Raw genomic sequence first — 25699 nt, forward strand, 5'->3', positions numbered from 1 at the left:
CACTTATCCCTCTAAGACCCCGTCATGGCTGAGCATGGAATGTTCTTTACCCAAGAAATGCAGGTAAATCTGAATGAGATTTGAGTTTTGGTCTGGATTTAGCACTAGCTAGCTGTGTAATCTTGCGGGAGTTACTCCGCTTCTCTGAACTTGCCTTCTTCCCTGTGACATGGGTTGCTGTGTTTCATTGTTTGAGACAATGGATGTGAAAGCACTGAGCACAGTGTCTGACCCAAGAGGTGCTCAGTAGGTGATTGTTCTCAGCATTATTGAGATCAAGTCTCCTGCCCATGTTTGAAAGTTAAGAGAGAAAAGTGTTTCAGGCTGGGTGTGGTGGCTCATGCCTGTAATCCCAGCACTTTGGGAGGCCGAGGCAGGCAGATCACCTGAGGTCGGGAGTTCGAGACCAGCCTGGCCAATGTGGTGAAACCCTGTCTCTACTAAAAACACACAAATTAGCCGGGCATGGTGGTGTGCACCTGTAATCCCAGCTACTTGGGAGGCTGAGGCAGGAGAATCACTTGAACTTGGGAGGTGGAGGTTGCAGTGAGCCAAGACTGAGCCACTGCACTCCAACCTGGGCGACAGAGCAAGACTCCATTAAAAAAAAAAGAAGAAGAAAGAAAGAAGAGTGTTTCAAGAGGGAAGTGCTGAGAGATTAAGGTTCGTTCAAAAACAAGTATTTATTGTGCACTGTCCTAGAGGTAAGATAAAGAGAAAAATATTGATTGAATTTGGTAACGTGGATGTCTTTGGTGAACTTGATGAGCAACAGAGCAGGAAACTGTGGCCATTGACAACTTGTTATACTCACAGATCCCAAGAGAAGGGGACACACCACACAGGGTAGAGGGGCTGAAGGGAGAGGAAGAGCTGCTGGGAAGTACCAGGGTTGGTCAGGAAGTAAAGAGAGCAAGGGAAAAGGCATGAAAGAGCCTTTATTGTAGTTTCTGCAGGAAGAAATGGGAGAGGCAGGGTAAGCAGATTTAGGATGGGCCTAGTTTGAATAATTTCAGAGACCTCTGGGCCATAGAGTTGTCTCTAGTTGTCTGGTATCTGGTCCCTTGGGGTGATTTAAAGCAGCAAGTAGTGACCCTAAGTGTAAAAGCCCCATAAAGGAGGCCAAGGGTTGGGGGTATGTGGTCTGGATTGATTGATTTGCAGTGGGAAAGGCACATTCACAGATAAGTCATTTTTGATCTCTAGTAATTATTGAGCCCTGGGAGGGGCAGTCCCTCCATGATCAGTAAGGCCCCAAAATGTAAAAGCACCAAATACAGAAACTAGAAAGCATGGTGATTACACTTATGAATAGATTCCAACCCAAACTCCCCATTTTCCTGCCCAAGTCTTTGTCAAGACAACTCCAGAAGCCACCTGGGGTCACCGTCTTTAATCCTTTGAAGACACCCATACTAAGGTTTAGACAAGGCCTCATGAAAAAGGTATAGGATAAAAACGACTAGTTCAGAAAAAAAAAAAAGAACAGTAAATAAATGAAGAGATAACTTCCCTTTTCATCAAAGAATTGCAAAAATGAGATCATTGCAAAAAAATAATAATGAGATCGTTTCCACTTAGCCTTTTGGCAAAGATGAAAGCAAGTTACCAATGCTCAGAACTGGTGAGTAGTGTTGGTGGGATTGTAAACCAATTTTTAATAATCTCTCTGGGGTGCTGTTTGGGAAGAGGAGTCAACATCCCTACAGCTGTGCTACCTCTTTGACCCAGAATTTCCACTCCTTGTACATAATCCTGAGATGACTGCACCAGTGCCAGTGGTTACCCTACCACTGAATGGGACAGGATGGAGAAATGTCCTGAAAAGAGCAATTCACAATAGCAAAGACTTGGAACCAACCCAAATGTCCATCAATGATAGACTGGATTAAGAAAATGTGGCACATATACACCATGGAATACTATGCAGCCATAAAAAATATGAGTTCATGTGCTCTGTAGGGACATGGATGAAGCTGGAAACCATCATTCTCAGCAAACTATCACAAGGACAAAAAACCAAACACCACATGTTCTCACTCATAGGTGGGAATTCAACAATGAGAACTCATGGACACAGGAAGGGGAACATCACACTCCGGGGACTGTTGTGGGGTGGGGGGAGGGGGGAAGGATAGCATTAGGAGATATACCTAATGTGAATGACGAGTTAATGGGTGCAGCACACCAACATGGCACATGTATACATATGTAACGAACCTGCACGTTATGCACATGCACCCTAAAACTTAAAGTATAAAAAAAAAAAGATCAATGCAGTGATCATGGTGATATTTTCCTGCTCAGCCCAAGTTCACACATATTTTATTTTTCTCAACATGATGACAGCCACTCTCACATTGATTTTTGGAATGCCATGTATGTCGAACTGGGTCTGAAGACACGGTTTTAACTCAGGCTCTGTCATTTTCTACCTCAGTGATTGTACAACAGCAAAGCAGAATTTTCAGGACTTCCATGAATATAATCATTACTATATGACTTTACTTGCATCATCTCCTTTGGCTACTATTACTACTGTGGGAGATGGGTATTCTCATTTTATAGACAAGGAAATTGACCTCTGGACTTCAGGAAGGTTAAGAAATGAGCCCACTGCCACACAACAAACACCAGATAAAGGAGGCAGACTGACTCCAAAGTCAGTCTATTTAAGTGCAAAGTTATTTTGCCTCCAAAGGGATCTCCCAGTCATCAGACCCGATTCTTTGTTTTACAGAGTGGGTCAGGTCCAGTGATGTCTGAACTACCTTCTGGATCTGACTTTCAGCCATTCTCAGCTCCTCTCTTGCTTGTGTCTGGATTCTAAGGCTGATCTTGTGAGAATGGGTGTTTCAGAAGGGTGCCCTCTCCAAGACAGGTGCACCTCCCATCTGGGGCAGTGAATATCCCTTTTGTCCTTATGCAGCCTGGCTTCAGATACTGGCTTCTGCCTGGCTTCTTGGGCCCACCCTGCCCTTGTCAGTGACCAAGAAGAAGCCCAGCACCTTGGCACTGCTTTCCCAGTTAATTTCTAACTAAGGAATCTCTTGCTGTGAGAAGGTGCGAAACAGTGACCTTGTATTTCCGGGCACAGGTGTGACCCCCCAATGTCAATCATTTGGGGTCTCTAGCTATTAGGAAAAAGAACAACAACAACCTCACAGCTTGGACAAAGCAAACATTAAGCCAGGAGGAAAAAATATTCCACCCCCAAGAAAACAATATCAAAAAACAGAACTAGAGACTAATTGGAAGAGAGATTGCCAGCCTGGGGCAAATGTGTATATATAAGTATCAGGCACATCGTGACCAGACTAACTCTACCTTTCTGGCTTCAGGTAAGGCTATCTGTAGCTGTCTTCTCCTAACCCAGCTTCTGCCCATTCTATTTGAGGGAGGTAGGAGAGGAAATTAAGACCTTGGACACTGGGGTCAGACCTGGATTTGAGTCATTATTCTTCCAATTATTGACTTCATGATCTTTAGTAAGTTAGTTTTCCTCTCTTTGATCCTCTCTGTCCTAGTAACAATGACTACTATTTTTTGACTTATTCCATGAATATTAGTTATGCACCTATTATGTGCCAGGTACCAGGGATACAACAATGAACAACTTGCTATGTGCTGGGCCCTGCTTGACATATGTCATCTTAGTTAATCCCAGTGACAATATGCAGTGTTTTAGGTCGCAACTCATTAGCGGGTCATAAAATCATTCCTTTTGTGAGTTATATCCAGAGACTTCTTTTAATTAAGTATAATAGAATATGTCAGTAAGCAATACACATTTGAGGCAAGCAGTTAGCCTCTTTGTTCCCTGGTTTTCTCATCTGCAAACTAGGATAATACTTATCTCATAGGGTTGTGGTAAGAATTAAATGACTTAATATAGTAAGGATATCAATTGTCTTATAAAATTTTATTTTATGTGTGTGCGCACATACATGCAGAAGCGACTGCACTAGACCATGACATAAAATGTTTTTCTTTCTTTCTTTCTTCCTTTTTTTTTTTTGGGGGGATGGAGTCTCTATCGTCCAGGCAGGAGTGCAGTGGCACGATCTCAGCTCACTGCAAACTCTGCCTCCCAGGTTCAAGCAATTCTTCTGTCTCAGCCTCCCCAGTAGCTGGGATTACAGGTGCCCACCACCACGCCTGGCTAATTTTTGTATTTTTACTAGAGATGGGGTTTCACCATGTTGGCCAGGCTGGTCTCAAACTCCTGACCTCATGATCCACCCCCCTCGGCCTCCCAAAGTGTTGGGATTACAGGCATGAGCCACTGCACCTGGCGACATAAAATGTTTTCTTGTAGTACATCATGGTCACAAAGATCTGGAAAACATTGCTCTAGGACCCAACGTCTTTGAGCACATGGACGTCTTTGAACTGAGCCTGGCCCATCATAGATATTCAGTTTGTGAAAGCAACAATCTCCATTTCACAGACAAAAACGGAGACTTAGTGAACTGAAATACCCAACATCACAGTGTTAGTGATCAGTAAAACAGGGATTTGAACCCCAGGTGCAGGCTGCAGCTCCTACATACTTAACCAACATGCCACCCTATTTTGCTGCTATAAATACTGGGGTAATACTGGCATCCACCCTGGACTATTTTTCCAGTTGAAAGAAATAGTAAGTGACCACTCCAAAGACATTAAAATGCATTGTGAAGGTTAATTACCTCTCAAGTTGCTTGACTCAAACCACTTCTTTACAATATGTGAGTTGCATGAAGGAGCAGACTTTGCCGTGTTCATTGTTCTCCATGGTGACAGATCCTTGTTTGGCACAAGGTAGCTACTCAATAGATGTTTGTTGAATGAATAAGTGATCCAGGCAAACTGAAAGTTTCCAGGCAGAGAATCAGTTAAAATCCAAGGCTGCCTTCAGTAAAGTGGTGAGTCCAGAACATTATTCCATCTTGCTACTTCCTGCTCCAAATGACTGAGTTCTTCAAAATGTGCAAGGTGCTGAGACTTGGGGAGCCAAGACTGGGATGTTGGTGAGGTAAGGAGGGGGAGTACAAGCAGTAAAGTCCCAGCAAAACAAGGGCTGCAGTGTTATGCAATTTTTCAGTCCATATAAGTGACACCTCCTGGAGTTGTATGCTGTACAATCAAAGCACTCCTCCCAGCTGTGGGGAGGAGAGTTAGATCATGCAGTTGTCCCATTCATCTCTGTTCACAGGACACCAGACATCAGAGACAGACAGAAAAATTCAAAGGGCCAACCCGTCTTGCTTTGGGCAGGTGCTCTCTAGAACAGAAGGAGCTGGGAAGAGCAGAAAGGATGCAGCAGCCATCTCTGACTTGGATGCTAATGGTGATGGTGGCCTCTTGGTTCATCACAACTGCAGCCACTAACACCTCAGAAGCAAGTAAGTGAGAAGTTTGTGCGTTGTGTATGTGTGTGTGCACGTGTATGTGTGAATGTGTGGGGGGAGCAATGTAGCACCTGTCAGAGGCGATCTCAATCCTCCTGTGGCACTCGAGACTTGTATTGTCTTCATTCTAAGTCCACTTCTTAGACTCAATATGCACAGGACTGACTTAGAAATTTTGCTAAGATGCAGATTCTGGTTCAGCAGATCTGCAGTGGGACCTGAGATGCTGAATTTTTAACAAGCTTCCAGGCGATGCTGATACTGGGGTCCCTGGAGCACACATTGAAAAGCAAGGGGCTAGAATATCTCTAAGGCCTGCGGGCCCTTTATTGGAAGTCAGAAATATACTCTATCACATAGGAGATTTGAACCCATGCAGGAGGATCCAAACACCTTCCCTTTCAACCTTAAGAGGTCATTCCATTGAGTTGAGATTTGCTCTCACCCCACTTTCACTTTCTCCCTGGAGTACATTGGGGCACAATGAATACTATTGTGGTGTCCTGGTTAAAAGCACATATTTTGTGGTCCTGCCATCTGCGTTTTTATCCTGGTTCTACTTCTTACCAAAGGAGTAAGGGGCTTAATCCCTCCGAACCTCAGTTTCCTCATTTTTAAAATAAGGATACATAAAAAACTGACCTCACGAGGCCGTTGGGAAGTATTCAACAAGATAGTGAGTGAAAAGTGCACATCCTGTTGCCTGGCATATAGTAATTGCTTAATAAACAACAGCTTATTTTTTTTAATGGTTATTTTTATTACGGAGGAACAAAGTACAACTGCCCTGCCAGGTGGAGTTGGAGGACTCCTCAGAGAGGAGGTGACACTGAGCAGGGTCCTGATGAAGCTTTCACTAGCCAGGGAAGCAGATCTGGCAGAAAACATAAAATATGCAAAGGAAGGGAGGGGCAACAGGTTCACTGTAAATCCTACCAAAGTATAGGAATTCTGCGCATTACTTTTCTGAATGTTGGAATGTGGCTATTTTAAAAGAAGACAGCTTGAAAGCCATGCTTAACACAAAAAATGAATGGTGGAGCTGGGTGTGATGGCACGTGCCTGTAGTCCCAGCTTTTTGGGAAGCTGAGGCAGGGTGCGGTGGTGGCGGAGGGAGTGGAACGCTTGAGCCCAGGAATTGGAGGCTACAGTGAGCTATGATCGCACTACTGCACCCCAGCCTGGGCGACAGAGCAAGACCCCTCTCCAAAAAAATAAATAAAGTTAAAAAATATACAATGAAATAAACACAGAATGAATGGTGGAAGCTTGACATCATCATCAGAGTTTTGTTTCTTTGCTTCTTTCCTTGTTTTGGAGGGAGCCCTCTAGGGAATAAGTCTTAAAAATAATATGAGTTCCCTGGAGAATGAGGGAAGGATCTCTGGGTGGCCATAGGCCCAGCTGCCCACACTCTGAGGCTGGGCTCTTCTGTCCACAGGATGGTGCTCTGAATGTCACAGCAATGCCACCTGCACGGAGGATGAGGCCATTACGACGTGCACCTGTCAGGAGGGCTTCACCGGCGACGGCCTGACCTGCGTGGACCTGGATGAGTGCGCCATTCCTGGAGCTCACAACTGCTCCGCCAACAGCAGCTGCGTAAACACGCCAGGCTCCTTCTCCTGCGTCTGCCCCGAAGGCTTCCGCCTGTCCCCCGGTCTCGGCTGCACAGACGTGGATGAGTGCGCGGAGCCTGGGCTTAGCCACTGCCACGCCCTGGCCACGTGTGTCAATGTGGTGGGCAACTACTTGTGCGTATGCCCCGCGGGCTACCGGGGGGATGGATGGCACTGTGAGTGCTCCCCGGGCTCCTGCGGGCCGGGGTTGGACTGCGTGCCGGAGGGCGACGCGCTCGTGTGCGCGGATCCGTGCCAGGCGCACCGCACCCTGGACGAGTACTGGCGCAGCACCGAGTACGGGGAGGGCTACGCCTGCGACACGGACCTGCGCGGCTGGTACCGCTTCGTGGGCCAGGGCGGTGCGCGCCTGGCCGAGACCTGCGTGCCAGTCCTGCGCTGCAACACGGCCGCCCCCATGTGGCTCAATGGCACGCATCCGTCCAGCGACGAGGGCATCGTGAGCCGCAAGGCCTGCGCGCACTGGAGCGGCCACTGCTGCCTGTGGGATGCGTCCGTCCAAGTGAAGGCCTGTGCCGGCGGCTACTACGTCTACAACCTGACAGCGCCCCCCGAGTGTCACCTGGCGTACTGCACAGGTCAGCCGGGAGTCTCCCCGCAGTCCTCATCCCAGGCCTGGATAGGCACCGCAGAGGACGGGGGTGCGTCCTTATTCATTGTCTGTCTGTCCCTGTGACCCTGCAGACCCCAGCTCCGTGGAGGGGACGTGTGAGGAGTGCAGTATAGACGAGGACTGCAAATCGGATAATGGCAGATGGCACTGCCAGTGCAAACAGGACTTCAACATCACTGGTGAGGCCAGTGGGGAGGAAGCGGGTTGTTGAGAAACCCGTCATTGCCTGGGGGAGGGACACATTCCTCCCCTGTGAGATTGGGGCCATATGGGTATGACGCAGGGGATACATATCCAACCTGAGTGAAAACAGAAGATCCACTGATACCCATTAAAGCCGGCAAGAGGCTCTCTGGGGCTCCCCGAGTCTCCCTTTAGTTGACTTCAAAGCTCCCAAAGATTTGGGGACCTCCTCGCACCCAGCCTTCATTCTGAGGCCCACACCACAGTGGGCACACATGTTGCTGCCATCTGGGAGCCAAAGACCATCTGAGCCCTATTCCTGCAGCACCAGAACACAGGCCTGGTGACCAGTCCACCAATCAGCTCAGGACTCTGGGCCAGGCACAAGCCTCAGATTTCTCATAGGTACAATTATTGAAGGTGAAAATAGTATTTTCCAGACTTCAGTCATGATTTTAGTTACATCCAAGTGCCAACTTTACAATTGGCACCCTGGTTCACTTGCTTTATCCAAGTGTTAACTGTGCCATGACTTCTATTAAGTCGTTTTTCTTCTAATGGACGGAATCTCTTAAGCAAATTTGGAATGCTGATGGTCACGACTTCATCTGTCTGTGGCAAGTTATGCTTACCTTAGATAGAAAGTTAACTGTAAAAATAAAAGTTACTAAAAAGAAAAGAAGGTTACTAAATTCCAGCAGTTGTGTAATACTTCAATAAAACAAATTTTAAAAAACAAATACTAAAAATTAGAAAAATACTTTAATTTTTAAAAAATTAAACAAAAATTCTAGCTGGATGTTGTTTCCTGCTCCAAACTCTGAGCCCGAGGACTGCTCTCTGTTTGAGAGGGAAGTTAGTGGGCTGGGCGCAGTGGCTCATGCCTGAAATCTCAGCACTTTGGAAGGCCGCGGCGGGTGGATCACCTGAGGTCAGGAGTTCAAGACTAGCCTGGCCAACATGGCAAAATCCCATCTCTACTAAAAATACAAAAATTAGGCGAGTCTGGTGGCAGGTGCCTGTAATTCCAGCTACTCAGGAGGCTGAGGCAGGAGAATCACTTGAACCCAGGATGGGGAGGTTGCAGTGAGCCAAGATGGCACCTCTGCATTCCAGCCTGCGCTTGTCACCCAAGAGAGAAACTCTGTCTCAAAAAAAGGAGAGAGAGGGAAGTTAGTGAGTACATGGCATTAAAGACATTAGTGGCAAGCTGGGACTGTCTCCTTGATGTGAAAAGGGTAGAAAGCAGTTGCAGCTTTCTTTCTTTCTTTCCTTCTTTCTTTCCTTCTTTCTTTCTTTCTTTCTTTCTTTCTTTCTTTCTTTCTTTCTTTCTTTCTTTCTTTCTTTCTTTCTTTCTTTCTTTCTTTCTTTCTTTCTCTCTCTCTTTTTTTATTATACTTTACATTCTAGGGTACATGTGCACAACGTGCAGGTTTGTTACATATGTATACATATGTAACTTGCATCGTCTCCTTTGGCTACTATTACTACTGTGGGAGATGGGTATTCTCATTTTATAGACAAGGAAATTGACCTCTGGACCTCAAGTGATCTGCCTGCCTCAGCCTCCCAAAGTGCTGGGATTATAGGCATGAGCCACCGCATCCAGCCTTTTTATTTTTTTAAACTAGTATTCATTGTTATTTAATGCTGGGACATCAAAACCCCCCAAAACCCTCCTGCATTTGGTATATAACCCACATTTAGGGGAACCTAGGACTGAGTGGTTGGTCAATGGGTGTATCCATTGATGTCAGAAGTCCAATCTTGAGTCCCCATCACATTGGGAGGGGAGAGATCAGCTCAAGGCTATGCTGAGCACTTCCAGATGGTGGTCAGCCCAGCCAGCTGGACCTGGCCCCTGGGGATGTGCTGGGCCCCCAAGCTACAGACACAGGCCCTCAATCCCACCTAACCTGTTTCAGATATCTCCCTCCTGGAGCACAGGCTGGAATGTGGGGCCAATGACATGAAGGTGTCGCTGGGCAAGTGCCAGCTGAAGAGTCTGGGCTTCGACAAGGTCTTCATGTACCTGAGTGACAGCCGGTGCTCGGGCTTCCATGACAGAGACAACCGGGACTGGGTGTCCGTAGTGACCCCAGCTCGGGATGGCCCCTGTGGGACAGTGTTGACGGTACGTCCTGGCCAGTGGGGGACAGAACCAGAGCACTGCCTGGTTCAAGCTTCAGCTCTATCACTTCCTAGTTATAGATGCTTTGGGGAGTTATTTAGCCTGGCTGTGCCTCAGTTTCATCAACTGTAAAGTGAGAAATAACGGTACCTACTCCACAGGTGTATTGAGAGGATTGAATGAGTTAACGTGTTAAAGTGATTAAGACAGTGACTGCACGCAGTAAGTGCTCAATAAACATCGGCTTCAAATAAAGAGAGCAATTCATGGTGATAGTTCTCCATTTTACAGATGGGAAAAGTAGGGCCATAGTAGGGATTGTCCCAGCCAGTAGGCATCAGCATTGGGTTCAGAAAATGGTCTATTTGTCTCTAGTGGTCCTGGAAGGCAAGGTCTGTATCCTTAATGTACAGAGAACCAGGACCTCACCTATAGAGGCCTCCTCAAATGAAACCCAGAGGTAAATGTTTGTGTGAGTGGAGCATTATCTCCTGCCACCTCTCTCATTACCAGAGGAAGAAAGAAAGAGAAACAGAGGAAGAAAGAAAGAGAAAGAAAGAAAGAAAGAAAGAAAGAAAGAAAGAAAGAAAGAAAGAAAGAAAGAAAGAAAGAAAGAAAGAAAAGAAAAGAAAAGAAAAGAAAAGAAAAGAAAGAGAGAGAGAAGAAAGGAAGGAAGGAAGGAAGGAAAGAAGGAAGGAAGGAAGGAAGGAAGAGAAAGAAAGATTTAATGTTGGCAGGGCACGGTGGCTCACGCCTGTAATCCCAGCACTTTGGGAGGCCGAGGTGGGTGGATAACTTGAGGTCAGGAGTTTGAGACCAGCCTGGCTAACACAGAGAAACCCCATCTCTACTAAAAATACAAAAATGAGCTGGACCTGGTGGTGGGCACCTGTAATCCCAGCTACTCGGGAGGCTGAGGCAGGAGAATCACTTGAACCCAGGAAGCAGAGGTTGCAGTGAGCCGAGACTGCGCCACTGCACTCCAGCCTGGGTGACAGAGTGAGACTCTGTCGCAAAACAAACAAACAAAAAGAAATAATTAATGTCATTTTCCAAGGATGGCATTTGAAATTCCATTGATGATGACTTGGCATATGGTTTTCAGTTTTCAAGAGAGGAAGCATGGGGTGCTGAAAACAGTCTAGGCTTGTGAGATGTCACATACTGTGGGCAATCCCTCAGTGACTCTGTTACTCTGAACCTCTGTCTTCTTGTCCGGGAAGCAGGGATGTGGCAGCGCCACTTGTTAGGGTCACTGAAGGGACTAATGCAATGACTCAGGAGGGGTATTCCGCTCGGGGTCTGGCACGTGACATGTGCGCATGAATGGTCATTGCTGTTGTAACTTTTTTTTTCTAATTTATAAAGAAAAGATGATTAACTGGCTCATAGTTCAGGCTGCACAGGGAGTTTTTAACTGTTGTGGGATTTTTTTGTTGTTGTTGAGATGGAATCTCCCTCTGTCACCGAGGCTAAAGTGCAGTGGCATGATCTTGGCTCATTGCAAGCTCTGCCTCCCAGGTTCAAGCAATTCTCCTGTCTCAGCCTCCCGAGTAGCTGGGATTACAGGCACCCGCCACCACGCCCAGCTACTTTTTGTATTTTTAGTAGAGACAGGGTTTCACCATATTGGCCAGGCTGGTGTCGAACTCCTGACCTCAGGTGATCCACCTGCCTCGGCCTCCCAAAGTGCTGGGATTACAGGCATGAGCTACTGCGCCCGGCCACAGGCAGCTTTTTATCAAGGAGACTAGGAGAGCGGCTCACAAGTAGCCAGACGTGAGACCAGCAGATTTAGCTTTGAAGTCCTCCTCAGATTCTCATGCCCCTTTCTTTCATCCCCACCCGCCCACCCCCATTCCCTGCAACAGAGGAATGAAACCCACGCCACTTACAGCAACACCCTATACCTGGCAGATGAGATCATCATACGTGACCGCAACATCAAAATCAACTTTGCGTGCTCCTACCCCCTGGACATGAAAGTCAGCCTGAAGACCTCCCTACAGCCAATGGTCAGGTGTGGCCAGAGAGGGTCCCTGGGCCCCCTGGATGATTCTATCCCCAAACCCCTTAACCATGAGCTTCCCTGTCAACTGCCACCCACAGGGAGCTGGGAGTGAGGGCTGGGAGTCAGGGTTGCCCAGTGGAAGAGCCAGGAATTCTGGAGCCCAGGTTCAAATCTAGACTGTGTCATAAATGATGATTATGCCCTGGCCAGTGGGGGACAGAGTCAGAGCACTGCCTGGTTCAAGCCCCAGCTCTGTCACTTACTAGTTGTATGAGCTTGAGTGAGTTATTAAGCCTGGCTTTGGGAAGTTGATAGTCCCTCTCTAGGTGTCAATATTTTCATCTGTGAAATGGGTTTAGCCATACTTGCACTGCCTTTCTTAGAGTACAACAGTACTCTAAGAATCAAACGATATGGGAGGATCGCTTGAACCCAGGAATTTGAGGCTGCATAGAGCTATGATTGTGATGTGAATCAGATTCAACTGTTAAACTGATGTAGCTGATTCAGATTTGAATCAAATATTAGAGTCTCTGCTTTTCAAAGGGGCAGGGTGGTTGTGCCAGAGAGCAGGAAGGGTCTCAGTCCAGACTGCTATGGAACTCTGGGCAAATCATATTTCATATTTGGACCTCAACTTCCTTCCTTCTCTGTGAATGAAAGGAATTTGATTAAAGAGGGTTTTAAAAATTACGCTCTTTGCAAGTGTCTTGGTAGGAGCCAAGGGAGGTGCCCTGGCATAGTGCCTACAGGGGTAAACTATTCATACTGGGTGCCACATAATATTTTATTTTATTTTTTTAAAAGGAACCTGTTGCTAAATAAAACTGAAAATCTTCAAATAGGATGAATCACAGGCCAATGATGGAAAATTATAGTTGTAATAAGAAATAAGATTTATTGATTATTTATTTCTTTCTTTATTTTTTGAGACGGAGTCTCGTACTGTCGCCCAGGCTGGAGTTCAATGGCATGATCTCGGATCACTGCAACCTCCGCCTCCCAGGTTCCAGCAAGTCTCCTGCCTCAGCCTCCTAAGTAGCTAGGATTACAGGTGCCCACCACCACACCCAGCTAAGTTTTACATTTTTAGTAGAGACGGGGTTTCCCCATGTTGGCCAGGCTGGTCTCAAACTCCTGACCTCAGGCAATCCACCCACCTCAGCCTCCCAAAGTGCTGGGATTATAGGCATGAGCCACCATGCCTTGCCAAGAACTAAGATTTATTGAGAGCTTACTATATCTCAGGCATTATATCCAGTGTTCTGCCTGGAACATCTCATCAAACTCTTACAGCAGCCCTAGGAGATAAAGGTATCATTATTATTATTATTCCCATTATACTGATGTGGAAATTGAGGCTCACAGAAGTTTGAGTGACTTACCCAAAGCTGTAAAGTCTAGCAAGTGATAGAGCTGGGATTCAGACATCAGGTCCAGAGCCTCCACTTGACCATGACCTTCTCTTCGAAGCTTGTCCATGGTTTTCTGCTCTCTTGGCCAGCCGGACTCAGGAAAGGATGCTGGGCACTGATGAGGGTGCACAGCTGACTCGGAGGAAGAAGGGTGCTCATTGCAAGCTGTTGGCTGGAGCCTCACCTGGCCTAGCAGTGTCCTGGAGCAATGTGGCCCTGTCCTCGGCCTGGTAGGCTCTGGGGAACAACAAGTGTGCCCACATCTCGCTGTTTTATGGTTTTGTTTTGTTACGAATCCGGGTCTCACTCTGTCACCCAGGCTGGAGTGCAGTGGCACAATCATAGCTCAATGCAGCCTCAAATTCCTGGTCTCAAGCAATCCTCCCACCTCAGTCTCCCAGGTGGCTAGGACTACAGACACATGCCACCACCCTGGGCTATTTTTAAAAATAATTTTTATAGGGACAGGGTCTTGTTAGGTGGACCAGGCTAGTCTTAAACTCCTGGCCTCAAATGATCCTCCTGCCTATGCCTCCTAAAGTATTGGGATTACAGGCATGAGCCACAGCACCTGGTCCCTCTCTCTGTCTCGAGTTAGACATCTCACCCCAGTCTTCACTGATAACTCAGTTCTCATCTGTAAAATGGACTTCCACATTTAGGAGTATTTCTCATGTGCCTTATTTCATGAGGCATCAGCCTTACAATGTCCTTTGTTGGATCATACAGTGAAGTTCGCATCAGTGTGGCTGTTTTCAGTGTGGCTGTTTTCAGTGTGTTTAAAAATAACTCATTTATAAAGCTCAATCTTCTGATGTAGATGTTAGCACATCATGATGGAGGCCAGGACGCAAGTTGTAGGCCTCATGATAGCTCAATCCCTCTTAACCTGTTCTAGATTGAGACCAAAGAAGGAATCCAGGTGTTTCTGTCAATAATTTGTTTTTTGCCGTCTTGAAAGCTACAGGGGTAGCAAAGGCTACAGCAGTAGCAAGCGAGGGACTGGACATGTTACTTGAGATGTGATTGATCCATAGAGCAGCAGCATCAGCAGCATCCAGGCACTTGTCAGAAATGCAGGACCTTGAACCCCACCCCAAACTCACCAAATCAGAGCCTGCATTTTATCTAGATCCCAAGTTGACCTGTGTGTACTTATTGCGGTTTGCAAAGCAACAGTTGGTGGGTTCCAGTCTTATTGCTGGATAAAAATGCAAATAACTGCAAGGGACTGCCCAGGAATGCAAATCGGAGAAGATGGCCTATCTGCAGATGTTCTCAGCCTGGTCCTCTCACCAACCCTTCTCCCCGGCAGTGCTCTAAACATCAGAGTGGGCGGGACCGGCATGTTCACCGTGCGGATGGCCCTCTTCCAGAACCCTTCCTACACGCAGCCCTACCAAGGCTCCTCTGTGACGTTGTCCACTGAGGCTTTTCTCTACGTGGGCACCATGTTGGATGGGGGCGACCTGTCCCGATTTGCACTGCTCATGACCAACTGCTATGCCACACCCAGTGGCAATGCTACAGACCCCCTGAAGTACTTCATCATCCAGGACAGGTAAGACAAATGTTCCTACATGGGAACCCATGGGTAGAATTCAGAGGGGGTCTTTGGACTTGGATGGAGGAAAATTTCATCTTTTTTTTTTCTTTTTCTTTTTTTTTGACAAGAGTCTTGCTCTGTCGCCAAGGCTGGAGTGCAATGGTGTGACCTCAGCTCACTGCAACCTCTGCCTCCTGGGTTCAAGTGATTCTTCTGCCTTAGCCTCCCGAGTAGCTGGGATTACAGGCACAGGCCAGCAGGCCTGGCTAATTTTTGTATTTTTAGTAGAGATGGGGTTTCACCATATTGACCAGGCTGGTCTTGAACTCCTGACCTCAAGTGATCCACCTGCCTCGGCCTCCCAAAGTCCTGGGATTACAGGTGTGAGCCACCATGCCCGGCCGGAAAATTGCATCTTTATATTCATTACCCTTTAGCTGAACCTTAGCATTCCCATCCATTATAAATACAGGCAACAAACTACAGAAATATTAGCAGGTTGTGTGAAGCCATTTATAGTCATCAGTACTTTTTAGTTACTATAGCATTAGAATTTTCACTAGACCTTATTATTTAATGAATTATCAAATACATATGTATTGGGAAATACATATCTGTATTTTTTTATATATATATATACATATATATATACACACACACACAAAGATATAATGCATTTTGTATTTCAAATGTCTTATTTTTTTGTTTGTTTGATTTGGTTTGGTTTTTTTGAGACAGGGTCTCACCCTGTCACCCAGGCCGGAATACAGTGACTTGATCATAGCTCACTGCAGCCTCAACCTCCCAGGTTCAAGCGATCCTCCAGCTTTAGCCTCATGAGTAGCTGGGACTACAGGCAACACCACCATACCCAGCTAGTGAATGTTTTTAATATTTTGAGAATGGTGCTTCAATTTAATTGATTTCCTTTATAATCTTTTAAATATTTTATTTTAGGCATTTAAAAATATTATTTCTGAGGAGGGATGTACAAGCTTCACCAGAGAGCTGAGTAGGGTTTATAATTCAAAAAATGGTAAGAAACTTGATGCAAAGGCTTGCCCAGGGCAGCAGGCAAGGGGAGGAGTAAGGCATGGGCATGGTTAGCCAAGGGCCAATGGAAACTAGGACACAAGTGTGCTACCTTTTACTCAAGAGGCACTGGATGACTATGCATCTTACCATGAGAAGGTGGTTCACTTTCTCGTTCGTAAGTTGAAAAGATATTTTGGAAGCTTGCTGTGTGTCGGGCTCTGTGGATTTCACAGTAAATAGAAGGAACAAAAACCTCTGCCCTCACACAGCTTATATTCTAAAGGGGGAGGGCCAACGATTAAATGAAAGTGAAATATATAGTATGTTAATGACAAAGAGGTTACAGAAGAAACAAAGCAGGAGAAGAGAGACACTTGCAATTTTAATTGCATTATCAGAAAAAGCATTCCTGAGAGACAGTGGTTTGTTTCTGCCTGGTTATATCAAGGGAATATTTTCAGGTGAGTGCCAATGTGATGTTCACACCTCTTTGTTATCTGGAATCTCCCTTTGCAATAAAAATAAAGCAGAAGTCTGTTTTAGAGCATTTTGCAATTAACAGTGTCTAACTCAAACTTAATACAACTCTTTTGTTGATCTTGTCCTCATTGTATGGTCCTGTTCTATTTATGGCAAGTGATACTTGTTTGCCATTTGAAGTCATGAGCTAAAGATTCTTCTAGTAAATAAATGTATTTCAGTAAAAAATACAAGTAGATCTAAAGAAAAATAGTAAGTAAATAACAATACAGACCTAAAGATTCTTCTAGTAAATAAATGTATTTCAGTAAAAAATACAAGTGGATTTAAAGAAAAATAGTGAGTAAATTATAATACAGATATTGGGACACACAGGAAAATGCTCATAAAGGTGGTATCTCAATAAAGAAAAAAAGAACTGAAAGTTGGAAACTGTTGGCATGACCTTGATTGGAGTATCACAGAGATTTGAGTTCAAATCTTGGCTTTGCCATTTCTTAGCTTTAAGAAACAAGTTAGCTCATCTCTCTGGGTTTTTCTGTTCTCAGACATAAATGGGGATAAATAATACCTGCTATGCTGGGATTTTAAAACTTGTTTTTCATGAGTATAACGGGCACGGTGGCTCACGCCTGTAATCCTAGCACTTTGGGAGGCTGAGGCAGGCAGATCACCTGAGGTCAGGAGTTCGAGACTGGCCTAGCCAATACAGCAAAGCCCATCTCTACTAAAAATACAAAAAAATTAGACAGGCATGGTGGTGGGCGCCTGTAATCCCAGCTACTCTGGAGGCTGAGGCAGGAGAATCGCTTGAACCCAGGAGGCAGAGGTTGCAGTGAGCTGAGATCTCACCATTGCACTCCAGCTTGGGCAACAAGAGTGAAACTCCACCTCAAGAAAATAAAAATAAAGTACAGCAGGGAGGCCGAGGCAGGTGGATCACGAGGTCAGGAGTTCGAGACCAGCCTGGTCAACATGGTGAAACCCTGTCTCTACTAAAAATACAAGAATTAGCCAGGCATGGTGGCACACACCTGTAATTCTAGCTACTCAAGAGGCTGAGACAGGAGAATTGCTTGAACTGGGAGGCAGAGGTTGCAGTGAGCCAAGATTGCACCACTTCACTCCAGCCTGAGTGGCAGAGCAAGACTCCATCTAAAAATAAAATAAGATAAAAGTACAGCAGGGACATTGTGGAAAACTTGGAAAGTTTTGAAAAAGAAGCAGGAAAAAATGTAGGGTGTGTCTATAAGTTTCCATCTGGGTGTGTGTGGGAGCTGGGGTGAGAACTACCAGTCTATAATAGGTGTCAGAACATCACAAGGCATGAAAAGAGGAGACAAGTCGGGGAGACAGTGAAAGTGACTGGAGGGGACACATGGATGTCCAGGTTGGCTTGAGCATGTGGAGCCCTCACAGGCCATACTATCTGCCTTTCAGGAGTTGAGTCCACTTGACCTCAGAGCTTTTCTCTTGTCAGGTGGAGTCTGCACTTTTTGAGCCAGATCTGAATTATGGGAGACGCAGAGCTAAGAGTGAAAAACACTCCCAGAAGGTCCCTTGTTAGTTTTGCAGTCAGTGTTCAGCCTCCCTCCTAAATCAACTTTGAGGAAAGAGTGGGGAATGGCGGAGAGTGTGCCCAGTTTGCCTCCCCAGAATGCCCATGGGTATCCTGACCCAGCCCAGCACATGTGGGAGTCTCTGCATGCTCTATTTCGGGTTTTTTGTTGTAACTGTGTTTGGGTGCAATTGTGTATATGTGCAGATGGGTGCACACACTCCAATTTCATCAGTGGCTCTCGGTACCCAGTGGTTTCCATGGTTATAATTATACCAGGAATATCGTAGATAGCACATAGCAGCTAATAATTTTTGAATGTCATTCCTGAGAAATCAGGAAGTGCTGACTTTTGGATAGTTTCAGTTCTGCACTGATGACAGTTTCACTTTAGTATCAAATATATAAAGCAGCTATGGCATGCTACACACAGTTCTACACACTTTGAGAAATTAACGAATTTAATCCTTACAGCTCTCTTATCACATGGGCTGCAATTATTTCCTATGTACAGATGGAGAAATTGAGGTACACAGAGATTAAGTAAGTCTCCCAAGGTCACACAGCTAAAAGGTGACAGAGCAATATTTGAATCCAGGAAGTCTGACTCCAGAATCTTTGTTTAACCAACCACATTAAATGACGTGTAACCCTCTCAGATGCCCGCACACTAGAGACTCAACTATCCAAGTGGTGGAGAACGGGGAGTCCTCCCAGGGCCGATTCTCCGTCCAGATGTTCCGGTTTGCTGGAAACTATGACCTAGTCTACCTGCACTGTGAAGTCTATCTCTGTGACACCATGAATGAAAAGTGCAAGCCTGTGAGTTGCCTCCCCTCCCCCAGCCCATCTCTTATAACCAAAGACATTTGGCAACAAAGAAAACAAATCAATATTTCTTCCCTGTTTCCCTCTTTTACCACAGGGATAGAATGAGCAGTAAGATGAGGTGGGTGTGGCTAGGCAGGAAACCTGCAGGGGAAATCAGGAGGGATCAGTGAAGTGCCTCAGGCTGGTAAAAGCTCTGGCTTATCTGCAAGCTTGTATTCAAATAACAGGAGCTGACATTTTTAATGTATTCAAATAACAGGAGCTGTTATTTGAATTGTATTCAAATAACAGGAGCTGACACCTCTCCTGAAAGGTGCCCACTTTATTTGTGTTAGTTTTTAATGCTTCACAGCAACTCTATACGGGAGGTATTACTAGTTCCCTTTCCTCATGAGGAGAGGGGCTCAGAGAGCTTCAGTGGCTTGCTTGAGATCATGCATCTATCTAACAAATGGCAGAGCTGGACCTGCATGAGCCCCAGTATACAGGTCTCCTAACAACTTCTGCCTGGGGCAGGAGGAGGCACCTGTGAGGTGGGCAGTCCACTCCACGTGGCAGAACCACATTCAGGCTCCTTCATGGAGGGTGTTTTTCTATTGCCCTCTCCCTGTAGACCTGCTCTGGGACCAGATTCCGAAGTGGGAGTGTCATAGATCAATCCCGTGTCCTGAACTTGGGTCCCATCACACGGAAAGGTAAGAGAGCCACTCGCTCCTCAACATCCCTGGCTGGAAAGATCTCTGGAGAGGAAGAGGGATAACAGAGCCTGGCACCTTGGCACCTTACTGAGCTCTGAAGAACTTGGAGCAAGTGGATCCTCTGGGGCAAGGTGGAATACAGACTGCCTTCCTTTTACTATTCCCATTCATACACCCGTTCATTGCACAAATATGATTTGTAGATGAATGTGACACAGGACACAGGAGAGGCCAGACAGGCAGGTAGGAATATAGATCATCCAGACATGTTTGCACACACATGAGGCCATACATACATTCATATTTGTAGTAGATGTGTGCCTACTCTATGTCTGGAGGTCTTGTGGTGAGCAGAATTAGATGGCCCTGCTCCCATGGAGCTTGTGAATCAGTGAAGAAGGTGCCATTTGAATAATCCCACGTAGATGTGTGGGATCTGGGTGGTGCCAGTTGATTCATCAAGTGCAGGGTCTGCAAAATATCTCAAGCACTGATCTTAGGAGTGGTTTAGGAAGGGTCAGAATCTTGTAGCCTCCCGCTGCATGACTCCTAAACCTTAATTTCTAATCTTGTAGCTAATTTCTTAGTTCTACAAAGGCAATCCAGCCCCCAAGGCAAGAAGGAGGTTTGTTTTTGGAAAGGGCTATTATCGTCTTTGTTTTAAACTATAAACTAAGTTCCTTCCAAAGTTAGTTCAGCCTACACCCAGGAAGGAACAAGGACAGCTTAAAAGTTAGAACTAAGATGGGGTTGGCTAGGTTGGCTCTCTTTCAGTGTCTCAGTCATAATTTTGCAAAGGTGGTTTCGAGAGTACAGCTTGGGCAAAGGGCCTGTGGCAGGAGGGAGCCTGGCCTGTTAAAGGAACTCAGAGAAGGCCAGGGGAGTTGTGCTAGATGAGCCGCTGCAGACCTCATGGGGCCTTGCAGTTCTTGCTAAGGGTTGGGACATTTCTCCTGAAAGCAGTGAGAGCCTCTGATGGGTCTGAAGTAAGGGAGTAACATGGTCAGATTTGGGTTTTGAAGAGATCAGTCTGGCTGCGAAGTGAAAAGTGGATTGATGGGGTTTCTCCCAGGCTGCTTGCCAATCTCATGCATTCTTTTTTCACTGATCCTTCTGTTTTCCTCCAAAGGTGTCCAGGCCACAGTCTCAAGGGCTGCTTTTAGCAGCTTGGGTAAGTTCAGGCCCTTTCTGCTGTGGGACTTGTTCTAGAACTCTCCTGGGGGGCTTCTATCTGTTAACTTCTAATGCTTCATAGCAACTCTATAAGGGAGGTGTTACTAGCTCCATTTTCTAAATGAGGAGAGTGGCTCAGAGAACCTGAGTGGTTCTACTGAGATCGTACATCTATCTATTAATTGCAAGAGCTGGGACATGTGCCCCGGTATACAGATTACTTATTTTATACACACACTTATTACAAACCTGTACCCAAAGGATGTGCACACACTCCAGATCTGCATCTTGGGCACCTACTGAAGCTCCAAGGCTCTTCTCTAACACTTTTTTCTAGATTCATTCAATAGGTGACAAATAGGCCAGGCACAGTGGCTCACGCCTGTAATCCCAACACTTGGGGAGGCCGAGGCGGGCGGATCACGAGGTCAAGAGATTGAGACCATCGTGGCCAACACGGTGAAAACCCATCTCTACTAAAAATACAAAAGTTAGCTGGGTGTGGTGGCGCGCACCTATAGTCCCAGCTACTTGGGAGGCTGAGGCAGGAGAATGGCTTGAACCCGGGGGGCAGAGGTTGCAGTGAGCCAAGATTGCGCCACTGCACTCCAGCCTGGCAACAAAGCAAGACTCCATCTCAAAAAAAAAAAAAAAATAGGTGACAAATATTCCTTGAGTGCTACCATGTGCCAAGAGCCATGTTTAGTTCTGGGGTGAACACAACAAACAAGAAACCCCACTTCTCTGCTTCTTTGCTCTTCTAACTCCCTGGGGTCCCAGGGTGTGCTGGAGCGCTGGGCTTGAGCTCTGAAGAGGCAACTGTATCTATGGAAATGCCTGGAGTGCCTGGACCTAGGGCTGTACACATGCACACATACCTATGCTGTGTCCCAGTAGTACATATGTGCACACAGACACAGGCATGCCCAGATAAGCACATGAGAATGTAGGTCATCCAGACATGTTTACCCACACACACAAGGTCACATACATGCGTTTATATTTGCATGTACAGATGCACAGAAAGCTGCAATTGTCTGCAGGCATATTTGTGTGTGCAGATGTAAACACACTTATTGGAAACCTGTACCCAAAGGATATGAACATACCCCAGATCTGTATCTTGGGCACTTCCTGAAGCTCCAAGGCTCCTCTCTAACACCTTTTTCTAGATTCATTCAATAGGTGATGAATATTCGTTGAGTAATACTATGTGCTAAGAACCATGCTTAGTGCTGGGATGAACACAACGGCCAAACAGAACCCCTACTTCTCTGCTTCTTTGCTTTTTCTGACCACAAAGGCCAGGGACAGGTGGCATTTTTATGGCCCATGGTTTTCATGGCTACTGAATTGTCTAAAAATCTAGGTGAAAAGCAAATCTCTGCAACAGCTACTGGTACCTGGATCCAAGGAGGTTCTTACACTAACTTGGCTTTGTTTTTTTTTTTTTTTTTTTTGAGATGGAATCTGCTGTCACCCAGGCTGGAGTGCAGTGGTGCAATCTTGGCTCACTGTAACCTCTGCCTCCTGGGTTCAAGCGATTCTTCTCCCTCAGCCTCCCCAGTAGCTGGAACTACAGGCATGCACTACCACACCCGGCTAATTTTGTATTGTCTAGTAGAGATGGGGTTTCTCCGTGTGGCCAGGCTGGTCTTGAACTCCTGATCCACCTGCCTTGGCCTCTCAAAATTCTCGGATTAAAAGGGTGAGCCACCCCACCTGGCTAACCAGGCATTTGACCTGAACTAGTTCAGCCCAGTACTGGTGCACTCAGAGATGGAGAGTCACAGCACTCCTAAGAGGCTTGCCCTCTGTGACTATCCCCCAAGGTCTCTAAGGATGGTTGAGTAGGTTGGGCACTGCACAAGAGTGCCCTTTTGAGGAGGTACCAAGCCTAGTGCCAGAGGAAAGGCTACCTTTTTCAAATCGGTCCACCTTTTTCAGGGCAGATAAAGAGGAAGCTTCCTTTTTCTAGGAGAGCAGCCCAGAGAGGGTGTCCTCTTCTGATTGGTCAGTCTAGAGAAGGCAGCTTATGTTAAGTTGCACAAAAGTACAGCAGTACTAGCAGTTGCCCTATAACTGTTTTCTTTTCAGGGCTCCTGAAAGTCTGGCTGCCTCTGCTTCTCTCGGCCACCTTGACTCTGACTTTTCAGTGACTGACAGCGGAAAGCCCTGTGCTCCATGGCTGCCATCTCACTTCCTGCTGGGCAGGGGGCATGATGCGGGCCAGTGCTCCAGCCACAGAAAAGAAAGTTCATGCTTTGTTCAGCCTGCCTTCTTTTCTCCCTTTTAATCCTGGCTGTCAAGAAACAGCCTGTGTCTTTAAATGCTGCTTTTTCTCAAAATGAGACTTGTGACTGTGTACCTGAGGCCCCCATCTCCTTAAAGAGTGTGGCAAAATAATAATTTTTAAATCTCTGTCTTTGAAGTCATCCATTCATTCAACAAGTATTTACTGAACTCTACCATGTAGGCACTGTGTATGGTGCTAAGGATCCTATGGTGGGAAAAAATAACTCCCCACACTGTCCTCATGGAATTCACAGTCTGCTCAGTGAGACTGGGTTCTGCTGTGTGACCTTAGATAGGATACACAATGTCTCTGAGCTTCATCCATTTATTCATTCGTATTTGCTGAGCATCTACTATGTGCTAGCTGCCAGGGATATAGCAGTGAACAAGCCAGACACAATCCCTGCCCCCCTTGGAGTTTCCTGTCTGGTAGGAGAGAGGGAACTTGAACAAGTAATTCTAAGTAGGTCAGGCATTTCAGTAATGAGAGCATAGGCCAGGTGCGATGGCTCGCACCTGTAATCCCAGCACTTTGGAAGGCCGAGTCGGCAGTGGGGATCGCTTGAGCCCAGGAGTTTGAGATCAGCCTGGGCAACATAGCAAGACCCCGCCCCTACAAAAAAAATTTAAAAATTAGCTGGGCATGGTGTCATGTGCCTGTAGTCCCAGCTACTCAGGAGGCTGAGGAGGGAGAATCTCTTGACCCTGGGAGGTCGAGGCTGCAGTGAGCTGAGATTGTGCCAATGCACCCTAGCCTGAGTGACAGAGCAAAACTCTGTCATTAAAAAAAAAAAAAAAAGGAAAAATAAATGATAGTATACCAGGGCCTGCTGGTTCTGTATCATGAAGACAATAGTGATGCCTTCAGAGGGTTCCTTCAGTGTTCCAGAAACATTTATCTGAGCATGTCATATGTGCCAGGCGCTGTTCTAGGTGCTGGAAAACACTGATGAATAAGACAGACAATTAAATACTGATGAGTAAGTCCATGCTTCCAGGAGTCTCCCAGTCCTTAGGGCTAATAAGGAGTAAGCAAGTCAAGCTCAGGTGCCTGGAATGTCCTCAGGACTCCCTCCAATCATTGGACATCTCCCTCACAATCCAGAAGATTCCCTGGAAAACCAACTTCCAGGGACACATCAGGAGTGGAGAAGAGATCAATGATCCCCATTGGTAGGGGATGCTTTGTGGGGTATGGGGGTCCTCCAGGATGGGGCGGCTGGTTCCAGGAGACCCAGATACTCCACGGGTCTCTGGACATCTGTGCCAAGTGGATAGAAGAAAGCCAGTTTCGATGGGAACTGTCTGCTCTGCTACCAGCTGCTGCCCTGGACTCCAGCTGTGGCTTTTCAGGAGAGGCCAAGGCCCTCCTTGGTATATTATTAGAACTTTCTGATCCCAGGGAAATCCACACGTGTGTATCAGCAAATGGGGGCTGCTAGGACAGTGTGTCTTAAGTCAAGGGCCTCTTATCACACAGACATGCACAGAAAACCTTGGCATAAGAGCTTTGTGGAGGAAGACTATGGGCTGATCCCAGCCCCTGTCCACTGTCAGGCCATGGTCAGTCGATGGCTGATGGTGTACACATCCCTCTGTGCTTGCACTCCAATACAACAGAACATAAAGGAAAAATCTGGGCCAAGATCAGTAAAGACAAGGACCAAAGACGAGCTGGGATAAAAAGAAAGCACATCAGAATTACTCTTTCAGTCCCTCAGTTCTTTTTCTTTGCCTTTCTTGTTTTCTATTGATTATTCAGCTCAGTATATTCAACAGATATTTGGGGCATAAATTCAATGCCAGGCAATTTTATACATACCATGGAAACAGCAAATAACCAAAAGAGAGCCTTTGCTGGTAGAGAGCTTACATTTAAAAGGCAGATACATTTAAACAACAACTATGTGCAATGTGACAGATGGTGACAAGTTCTGAGGGGGATGAAAAAACAAGGATGAGGGATAGAGAAATGTGGGTGTTATGTGACATAAAATGATCAGAGAAAGTCCCTCTGCTGAGCAGAGGCTAAAAGAAGTAAAGGAGTGAATCAGGGGCATATCTGAAGAATAGCATTGCAGGCAGTCAGAATAGCAGGTGCAAAGGTCCTGAGGTAGGATCGTGTGTCTTTCCTGCAAGGCTGACTTCCTACACTTGGACAGCCATAAGTTTGAAGAATTGGTCACTGCAGAGGGTCTGGGGATGCATTTTATGAATTTGTCCATGTGTTTACTCAAGAAATACTTACTAGGTACTGATTAGGACTGCAGAGACAGGCTTCCTGTCCACAGACATCTTTTTTTTTTTTTTTTGAGACAGAGTCTTGCTCTGTTGCCCAGGCTAGAGTGCAATGGTGTGATCTCGGCTCACTGCAACCTCCACCTCCTGTGTTCAAGCGATTCTTCTGCCTCAGCCTCCCGAGTAGCTGGGACTATAGGCATGCACCACCATGCCCAGATAATTTTTGTATTTTTAGTAGAGATGGTGTTGCGCCATGTTGCCCAGGCTGGCCTCGAACTCCTGACCTCAAGTGATCCGCCCACCTTGGCCTCCCAAAGTGCCTCCCAAAGTGCTGGGATTACAGGCATGAGCCACCACACCTGGCCTCTGTCCGCAAAGATCTTAACAGCCTTCAGAGGGAGGCAGATAAGTTGGCAGGTGAGTGTAATTGGAATCAGCCCTGAGAGGCCTAGGAGC

The 25699-nt window shown here is 46.3% G+C and overlaps 1 protein-coding gene across 4 annotated transcripts; it reads left to right on the top strand.

The window, feature by feature from the left end:
- Positions 1 to 3151: 3151 nt before the first annotated feature.
- UMOD (uromodulin) lies at positions 3152 to 23128 on the top strand. Of its 4 annotated transcripts, none has more exons than XM_030800132.1 (12): positions 3321 to 3341; positions 5198 to 5387; positions 6163 to 6333; positions 6835 to 7611; positions 7718 to 7825; positions 9755 to 9963; positions 11832 to 11980; positions 14702 to 14947; positions 18665 to 18827; positions 19450 to 19531; positions 20664 to 20705; positions 22805 to 23128. In XM_030800132.1, exons 2-12 carry the CDS (start codon positions 5300 to 5302, stop codon positions 22864 to 22866), a joined length of 2097 nt encoding a protein of 698 aa, XP_030655992.1. In that variant the 5' UTR covers positions 3321 to 3341; positions 5198 to 5299; the 3' UTR covers positions 22867 to 23128. The 4 variants fall into 4 exon arrangements, with proteins under 4 accessions (XP_030656007.1, XP_030655998.1, XP_030655992.1 ...); XM_030800135.1 differs by having other exon boundaries at positions 6163 to 6261; XM_030800147.1 differs by lacking the exon at positions 6163 to 6333 and having other exon boundaries at positions 3152 to 3341.
- The last annotated feature ends 2571 nt before the right edge of the window (positions 23129 to 25699 follow it).

This window comes from Nomascus leucogenys, chromosome 2 (assembly GCF_006542625.1).
Source record: "Nomascus leucogenys isolate Asia chromosome 2, Asia_NLE_v1, whole genome shotgun sequence".
Classification (NCBI taxonomy): Eukaryota; Metazoa; Chordata; class Mammalia; order Primates; family Hylobatidae; genus Nomascus; species Nomascus leucogenys.